The sequence below is a fragment of the Epinephelus moara genome, chromosome 19 (assembly GCF_006386435.1).
Source record: "Epinephelus moara isolate mb chromosome 19, YSFRI_EMoa_1.0, whole genome shotgun sequence".
NCBI lineage: Eukaryota > Metazoa > Chordata > Actinopteri > Perciformes > Serranidae > Epinephelus > Epinephelus moara.
Window position 1 is genome coordinate 41,190,311 of NC_065524.1, and position 9,521 is coordinate 41,199,831.

Genomic DNA, 9,521 nt, shown 5'->3' on the forward strand with positions numbered 1-9,521 from the left:
AGACACAAAGACACAAAGACACACACAGAGACACAAAGACACACACAGAGACACAAAGACACACACAGAGACACACACAGAGACACACAGAGGCACCACCCTCTCTCTTGGGGCGGCAGTAGCTCAGTCCATAGGGACTTGGGTTGGGAACCGGAGGGTCGTCTGTTCGAGTCCCCGTCTGGACCAAAATATGGAGCGTGGACTGGAGAGGTGCCAGTTCACCTCCTGGGCACTGCCAAGGTGCCCTTGAGCAAGGCACCGAACCCCCCAACCGCTCGGGGCGCCTCACCAAGGGCAGCCCCCTCACTCTGACATCTCTCCACTTTGTGCATGTATAGGTCCTGTTTGTGCATGTGTGTGTCTTTCAGACCTGTGTGTAATTGACAAGCAAGAGTGAAAACATTGAATTTCCCCTCACGGGGATTAATAAAGTAAATAAACAAACACAGCCACAGACTGTACACATGTTGGCACCTTGTTCAGGTCTCTGTCCATCTGTGTCTGTGCTCCTCTTCCTCTGCAGCTGTGACATCGGCAGAGGGCAGCCAAGATGGCGGCCCAATGGTTGGAACATGGCGGGATATCAACAAGACGGACCCGGGCCCTCTGCAGGCCGTGGACAGCGCCGTTTCCTTCTACAACAACATGTCAAATGACATCTTCATCTTCAAACCCCTCAGCATCACCAGAGCACAGATGAAGGTACGACACAGGAAACGCATCATTTCTGTGGGGTCAAAGGTCAAAGGCAGGTCAACCTAAAATACTCTTACATGATGTCACAGGCTGAATCTGACACGAGGAGATGTGAAGGATTTACAGGAGACAAAAACACTGTGTTTCAGGTCGTTGAGGGAGCTCTGTACGCCGTGGATTTGGACATGACCCGAACCGTCTGCCGTAAACGAGACAACAACAGAGATCTGTCCAACTGTGACGTTCAGCCTGAAGGTGACGACCTGCACCAGGTGACTCAGCAGGACGGACGGGGACAGTTTGACTCTTTGCTTCTCAGTTAGATGACATCACGTGCTGGACTACTTCCTGGAGTCTTGTTAAACCACAACACGTCTGTGACGCTGCGTTCAGAGGGTTTGTGGTTAAAATTCTACTTCCTGTTGTGTCTTTCAGACGTTTCAGTGTCACGCGGTGGTCTGGGTGATTCCCTGGGAGAACAAGACCATGGTCAGACAATTCACCTGTTCATCCTGAAACCACCGGCTGCGTCCCACCTTCATCCTCCATCATCCTCACCTGCTGCTCTCTGTCTCCGCTCACCTGTCAAACTCAACTCTGCACTGAAAAATAAAACCAAAATTTTTAACTGAACTTTTCCTGCAGATTTATTTCCTGTACAGAAACACTCAGTGATGCAGTGAAGAAGAAACTGTGTCCTCTTTAATCTGTGGTTGTGTTGAGTGCAGACGCCACCTGCTGGTCACAATCATGAACAGCAGCCACGTGTCTTGTGTGTTCAAACTGTCACAGAAATGTTTATTAGGAAAGAGCTAACAGCTCATAACATCTGAGATCATCACAAGAACTTTGACTTTAACCTACAGATGAACTCTGACGTCACTGAGGTAAAGAGGAAAACACACAGGTGTTACGAAGGTTAAAGGAATATTCAGAGAACAGATTTCATGATTCATTTGTTTTTATTGAAAGGAAGCTGAAAAGCTGCAGAACAGGTTCAAACACAACTGAAGGAAAAGAGTTGACAGAGAGAAATCAGTCCGTCGTCAGCGACGAGCCAGGAAGCTAAAAATACACATCAAAACTACTGTGAAAGAAACGTGTTTCTGCCGTCACGTTTTAAATGTTTAAAACAGAGTTAAACATCTTCGTGCAAATAAAGATCCTGGTCACAGATTTAAATTTGAACATTTGGCGCCTCATTTCAAAAACAAAGAAAATGTCAAAACAACAAACACGATCAGAAAAATTTGTTTCTCGAAGTAAAGCAGCTGAATCATCAGCGAGCTCTGCTAGCTGTGTTAGCTAACGCTAGCAGCCAGAAACAAACAGCTATGATTTATTATCCGTTAACTGTCCAATAATTTAAACAGAGGACACGTTATCCTGCCGTGGTCCTTCTAAAATGAGCAGTGGTTGAAGTTGCACTATTTTATTATGATCGGGGAGTTGATACGCAGATGCTAGCTAGTGTTAGCATTGCTAGCTAGTTGAAATGTTGACTCCTCACACTGCTGTTAAGTGATTGGCTGAATTAAAAACTGGTAAGGTTTTGACTGACAGGAGACTGTGACTGACAGATAGCCCGTCTTCTCGAGCTTGCGCATGTGCACGTCTCATACAGTGGCTCTGGAACTCTGCAGGGGGACGATGTTGGTAAAGTCGTGTTGGGCGTGATGACGTTCTGTAGTCACATTTAGACACCGGTTAAAAACACATTAAGCTGTAAACTGACAGTGGGGTCTCAGCTGGTGTTAACCACAGACCTTATTTCACACATCTCCAAAAACACACTGACTTCGAGACAAGGGAACAGGAAGTGCTAACATGCTAACTCATTCCTGCAGGGCTCTATCACCATGCTAACTTTCCAACATGCTAAAATTTATACATAACACCTTCTGACTCGTAATTAGCTTTTACATCCAAGTTGTTTTTACAACTCAGAATCTATCTTTGACTTGGTGTTCATTAATAAAGAAATTTCAGGAAAACCGAACAAACATGGACGCTTTACGTTAACCAAAAGTGTCATTCAAAGTAATAAAACTCAGGCTTAATATTTCTGTTGCTGCTTTACAAACAGTCGAGGGTGAACACGCAGCACGATGTTATGACAGCCTTACAGTTTTTACTGATTTGAAATAATGATAAAATGATTTCTTTTACTACAGGCACAAACTTTGATACTATCTGTTGGCTCAGGCTAGCTAACATACTATGGTGAGAAATGGCAGCTAGTAGCAGTAACAGTGCTATCCAAGCCAGTTAGCTTTGTAGGTTAGCGCAGACTGGGAGCCCAAAACATTAACAGGTAAACAAACACTGATGTTGGAAGTTCATCCCGTCTGCCTGCAGGTTTATGGCTAGGAGCAGCTAGTTAGCGCTACAATGACCAAGCTAGCAAGCTAACCTACTGGTGAATCAGCCAAATAGCTTGTGAGCGAGTTAATTAGCTTAAGCTATCTTTTTTTTTTTGGCTGGTTGGTGTGGGAATTTTTCTTTTAACCAGGTGAGTGTTATTTTAGGGCCCGGAATTGTTTGCCGAACACAACCAGAGTTTCAGTGCTAATAGACCCTTTAACTGTTAGTAAACAGTGTGACGTTTTTTGGTGGGCGGGGCTTAGATGGAGCCAGAACAGTTCTCCACAGACATTAGCTAACGTTAGCACTAGCTAACAACTTCTGTTGTCTTGTTTTAGACGATGGAGGAAGATGATGTGAGTGGTGCGTTCAGAAACACTCATTCTGAGTGTGGGAGCGCACTCTGACACAAACTGGAAGCGAACGTTAGCTAATGTGCTAAAAAGTTAGCGTTGCAGAGAAATCCAATATTCCTCTTAATCCCTCCCCAGTTTCTGATGAGGTGGACATGATAACCCTTAATACACATAACCTTATTCATCCCTACAACAGGAAATACTTTTTCCCTAACCTGATATGAAGTGTGCGCTGCACATGTGAGCATTTTTGATGATGGCCTCCGTCCAGTCCTTTGGTCTTATCACATTTAACCATAGTTGTCTTTGTTTTTGTTGACGGGCAGTGGCGGCTGGTTTTGAGCCATGACTCCTTCTATTCTGGCTCCCAATAACACAACAAGACAAACACATTTTAACACTCCTATGGAGCCTACAGCCCTGTGGGGGAGAGGCAGCTGCACCTCCAGGTGACAACATGATGTCACTGTGATGTCATCGTGATGTCAGCCCTGAAAGGGTCAATATCAAAACATTTTTTATTCCTCACTCATGTTTTTCCACCAACACATTTTATTTATTGAACCAAATCAGCTGTTAAATGTCTGACGAGACGCCAAGCGAAAACCAAAACTGGATAAATTAAGATTTAAATTAGGAAGTCAACAAAATCATGTTTCGGAAATTTGATGTCAGTTATCAGAACCTGATTTTAAACTCTGAGCTACAGACACATTTAGTACCAAAGAAGATATAAAATTTCCATACCCAGCCTGATCACGCTCCATGATGTCCGCAAAACGAAAAAGTCTAACACAAACATGATGTCAGACTGTCACTATGGTTACCAGGCTGTCCTGTCGGCAGCGTCCCTTGGGTTCACCTTCTGGAGACACAGTGTTTGAATTTCAGGGTAATCTCTCATGTGTGTCGAGAACTTTAACCAGACTGACCGCCGCCCGAGTCTGACAACACACCTGTGACAGGTTTTCATTTACCTCCTGGTGCATCATGACATCACTGTTAAAGAAGAACACCACGTCGCGGTTTCAGACTTCTTACTAAGTCACACATGTCCGTCTGTACATCCATCAGTCAATTGGTCTTTATTGTCTTTAGACCTTGCGCAGGTCAAGTTTGGCGATGTACGGCGAGCGGAAGGAGCCCATGTACAGGCTCCCATCATGCTCGTGGACTTCACTGACGTAAGCCGCCACCAGGCCGTTGGGGTCGTGGAAGCTCCGTGTGCAGACGCCACCTTCATGGAGTTCCGCCACCAGGCTGTACCGAGGGACGAACTTCACCAGGACGTCCTGACTGAAGAGCTGCAGAGGAGGGAGGAGGGAAGGGAGGAAGGAGATAGGAAGGCAGGATGAAGGTTACAAAGACGGAAAGAAGGTTATTACATCACAGGATCTGAAAATCAAACTCTGCAGAACCTTCTTGGTTTGTTCAGATTTCCTGGTCTGAAAAGTGTTGGATGTAAAAACTGTAGGACTCCTGGAAAACATTTACAGCCTCTCAAAGCTCCGCCTCCACGAGACAACAGACAGCCAATCAGACGACAGGACATTCAAGACTGTTGTTTCTTATGATGAACACAGTTATCGTCTCTACAAGGACACATGCAGGTTATGACACCTGCGGGTCACTATTGTTTTTAACAGGGCACCTAAGAGTTTTTAATGTCACTAAGAGGACACCTACAGGTTGTTATCATCTCTACGAGGACACCTGTTAGTCATTATGGTCCCTACGAGGACACCTGCAGGTTATGATCGTCTCTACAAAGGCACCTCCGGGTCACTATTGTTTTTAATGGGGCACCTGAGAGTTTTTAATGTCACTAAGAGGACACCTACAGGTTGTTATCATCTCTACAAGGACACCTGTTAGTCATTATGGTCCCTACGCGGACACCTACAGGTTGTTATTGTCTCTTTGAACATAGCTCATCTACACTGATTGGTGCTTCACATTGATTGGCTGATCTGGAGACCAGCGTCTCCTGAACTAAGACATAAAAACTTTCTGGGTCCTGAAAGTTTCCCTGAAGGTCCAGGAGCAGCTGGACCTGGACCTGGTCTGTCTCTGTCTCTGTGTCTTTTCACCTTGAAGATGAGTTTCTTGATCCAGGGTCTCTGGGACAGGAAGTCCAGCATGGAGAAGCCGGGGTTGGGCCGCACCGCCGACATGGCCACCCAGTAACCTCCGGTCGAGCTCGGGCGGATGTTGTCAGGGAAACCGGGCAGGTTGTCGATGAACGTGTCCATCCCACCTTTGTTCAGACCGGCAACGTGGACTCTGATACAGAAACACAAAGACGTGTCCTCTGAGACGAACAGTGAGGACACAACAGCTCCAGTCTGTCCTCACACAGTCTGACTGGTGACCAGAAATAATATTAAATAATATAAAATATGTCATCAGCAGTTTAAAAGTGCTTCATGGTGGAACTGTTTATTTTATATTGAGCGTATTTATCAACCAACTCTTTACTTTGTCTAATTTTATTTATATTGTATTTAACAAATCACCTTTCATCTTCTTTTGTTTGTATTTTACTATTTTCTTAAATGTTGTTATTTTATCTTATTTGTTGATTTATTTCTCTGTATAAACAGATAATAAAAACAACACAGTTAAACAGCTGTAATAATGTCCTCATATCTGTTTACACCTATGCTGATGTGTTTTATATAAACCAGGTATATATAGTGAACACAGAGCCTGGACAGGTCAGGGTTAAATATTAAAACATATTTATACCGTCAAACAGTTCAAACTGTCTCTGTCACAGCAGGTAGGATGAAAATAAGCTGACGAGTCCACCACACCTCCCACTGACCCACACACACACACACACACACACACTTCATGTGGGTAGAACCAGGCCGGCAGCTCGTTTCCGTGGCAACAAAGAGAGCCGACATCTTCATCTATCACAGAGATCGTTACATAACTTTCATCATATATACTGTTGATTGACATTTGTAATATATATAACATCATGTGACCTTTAGCACATGACCACATAATTTTCATCATCTGTATATATATATATATATATATATATATACGCACATATACACACACACACACACACATACATATAGATAGATCAATATAGATCAGATAGATTTAAATAACCCTTTGTCAGATACTAGCGCATTGCATTCACTGGATAAAAAAAATTAGACACCTTATCTCGTAATTACAAGATCCTTATCTACACATATAGTAATTATAATTTCTATTTTTATTTCATCATGTGAAGCAGTTTGAATCAGGCTGTAACTTGAGCTGTCACACCTGAGCTGTCACACCTGAGCTGTTACAACTGAGCTGACACACCTGAGCTGTCACACCTGAGCTGTTACAACTGAGCTGAAACACCTGAGCTGTTACACCTGAGCTGACACACCTGAGCTGTTACACCTGAGCTATTACACCTGAGCTGTTACACCTGAGCTGACACACCTGAGCTATTACAACTGAGCTGACACACCTGAGCTGTCACACCTGAGCTTTCACACCTGAGCTGTTACAACGGAGCTGACAAACCTGAGCTGTTACAACTGAACTGTCACACCTGAGCTGTCACATCTGAGCTGACACACCTGAGCTGTCACACCTGAGCTGACACACCTGAGCTGTCACACCTGAGCTGTCACCTGCTGACTCCAGGTCACATGCTTACAATAAGCTGGTTTTGTTTCATCTGAATTTAGAAGAATACATGTGTTTATTCTGCCGACTGTTGAATTAACAGAATAATAAAACCTGGAGCCATGTGCAGACAGGTGGTTCAGTCAGGTCCAGGTGGATCAGGATCAGGTGTGTTTACCTGCGTATCCGAGCCATGGTGGTCTCGGCCACCAGCACCGACTCCTCGTCAGGCAGTAGGTGGAGCCCGTTTGGGAATCGAAGGTTCTCCATCACCACCGTCAGCTCCCGGCTCTCCGTGTCGTACTCCAACACTCTGACAGGAAACAACACACAACAACTCAGCAAGGCTTTTACTGTGAAACACCTACAGGAAGTGGTCAAGTTCTTCAGCAGCGATTCACAAACTGTGTCCGGATTTAAACTGTTCATTAATGCTATCATTGATTTATTATGAAAAAAATGTGATATTTAAAAAAACAAACCCACAGTGGATTCTGGACTTTTATCATGTTTAAATTAAATCAGTGAATCCGTTGATTTAATTTAAACATGATTAGAACTTGAATAATTAAATTTAAATTCAACTAATGAATAATAAAATATAATTACTTCTTAATTTATCATTTGTATCTCTCAGTCATAATAACAAAAACAGAATAAGGAAAAAAAAAGCTTTTTTTTTAAATAAATAAATAATATCATGAAAATAAATAAATAAAAAAGTGAAAAACAACACGGTGGATTCCAGAATTATTCTTTTTTTTACTTTTGTTTGAATATCATCAATTGATCCGTCCATGCTTTTTCTAAATATCAGTGTAATTTATATGATAAATTATATTTGAATTGAACTAATGCAGAATAAAATTAAAATGAATTTATCATTTTGTACCTTTTGGCTATAAAGACCAAAGATTTTTCAAAATACTAAATATATATAATGAATAATAACACACATTAAATACTTTGAGAATAAAACTGAAATAAATATTTACGTATTTTATTTCTGTCTTCGATTATTCTACATTTTCTTCCATATTTGGGTGTGGAAACAGATATTATAATAAATTAATGGAGACAGCAGGTAAACATGCAGGAAGTGTTTCTACTTTCAACAAATTAAAACAGGAAGTACTCAGTGAAATATGATTGGATATAAAGCAAAGCCTCTGGTGTCTCTAACAAAGGCCCCGCCTGTCGGAGAGGTTACAGTGAGTCATGGCGTTAATTGTACCGTCCGTCGGCCGTGGCCTCCATGATGAGGTTCAGGTAGTCTCTGCGCTGCCACCTGCTGCTGGAGTCGGTGAAGTACACCTTCTTCCCATCCTGCGTCACCGCCACGTCGTTGATGAATGACAGCTTCCTGCCGGCAACCACCTGACCACCCGTCACCAACCGAGTCGCTTCACCTACACAGGAAACCACCACAGAGAGGGCACACGTGTCACAAACATCCAGAGGGAGGATCTGATTACATGTTTACACACACACAAACAAACACAAACAAACAAACAAGCCCAGAAAAACAATATCCAAACTAGAATCACTGCCTCGCTGCTGGATGCCTCTACGAACCAGCACAGTTACAGTTTACAGCCATGTCTGACACCAAATTTTAATCAGTTCATCACTGAGTCCAAATGGACGTTTGTGCCAAATTTTAAGAGATGCCCCCAAGGTGTTCTTGGGATATTGTGTTCACAAAATGAGACGGGTGCAAGGTCACAGTGACCTCTGGCCACAAAGTTGTAATCAGTTCCTTCTTGAGTCCAAGTGACCGTTTGTGCCAAATTTAAGGAACTTCCCTGAAGGCCTTCTTGACATATCTCATTCATGTAAATGAGACCCAAGCAAGATCACAGTGACCTTTAACCATTAAAATCTAATCAGTTTATCGTTGACTCTCACGTGGACGTAACTTAAATTTTTGCTGTTCTGAAATCTTTAATTTGATTTTTGTTGCTGTTTATATTGTTTTCATTATAATATTTTATCTTTTCATACGTCGAGTCCTGACGTTTATTTTCTGACCTTTATATTCGTCTTGTTTTATTGACACTGTGAGATTTTACATGTTTGGTTGTTGTTGTGTGTGTGTGTGTGTGTGTGTGTGTGTGTGTGTGGTCTCTGACCTGTGGTGGGGTTGACCTCAAACACTCCCAGGTAGGCGTCAGCCACAATCAGAGTCCCGTTGGGTCCCACCTTGATCCCCAGCGGCCTCCCACAGGTGGGCTCATCCTCTCTGGAGCCTGTAATGGAGTCATCATCACCAGGTCTGACTCACACGTTCACCAAGAGTCCTCATACATTCATCTCAAACTTCATGCTCACACAGCAGGAAACTATAAGAGCTTCATATGAAAAATTAAATTAAGAATGTACATTAGATCCTTTTATGTCAGGCTGAGAACCAGACGGACACACACACACACACACACACACACACACACACACACA

General features: G+C 43.0%; 2 protein-coding genes across 2 annotated transcripts in view; one reads left to right on the forward strand and one right to left on the reverse strand.

Moving 5' to 3' along the window:
* Window positions 1-1,329, forward strand: part of LOC126407033 (cystatin-F) — a 5,107-nt gene extending 3,778 nt beyond the window's left edge. Inside the window, exons 2-4 of the mRNA XM_050071687.1 lie at window positions 524-702; window positions 846-968; window positions 1,132-1,329. Of these exons, the coding sequence (XP_049927644.1) occupies window positions 524-702; window positions 846-968; window positions 1,132-1,212 (383 nt within the window). The 3' untranslated portion in view covers window positions 1,213-1,329. The remainder of the gene's footprint in view (window positions 1-523; window positions 703-845; window positions 969-1,131) is intronic.
* Window positions 1,330-2,840: 1,511 nt separating this feature from the next.
* The window catches only part of apmap (adipocyte plasma membrane associated protein), an 18,224-nt gene continuing 11,543 nt past the window's right edge, over window positions 2,841-9,521 (reverse strand). The window contains exons 5-9 of the mRNA XM_050071674.1: window positions 9,197-9,313; window positions 8,299-8,473; window positions 7,243-7,377; window positions 5,507-5,699; window positions 2,841-4,720 (exon numbers count right to left, since the gene is read on the reverse strand). Of these exons, the coding sequence (XP_049927631.1) occupies window positions 4,511-4,720; window positions 5,507-5,699; window positions 7,243-7,377; window positions 8,299-8,473; window positions 9,197-9,313 (830 nt within the window). The 3' untranslated portion in view covers window positions 2,841-4,510. The remainder of the gene's footprint in view (window positions 4,721-5,506; window positions 5,700-7,242; window positions 7,378-8,298; window positions 8,474-9,196; window positions 9,314-9,521) is intronic.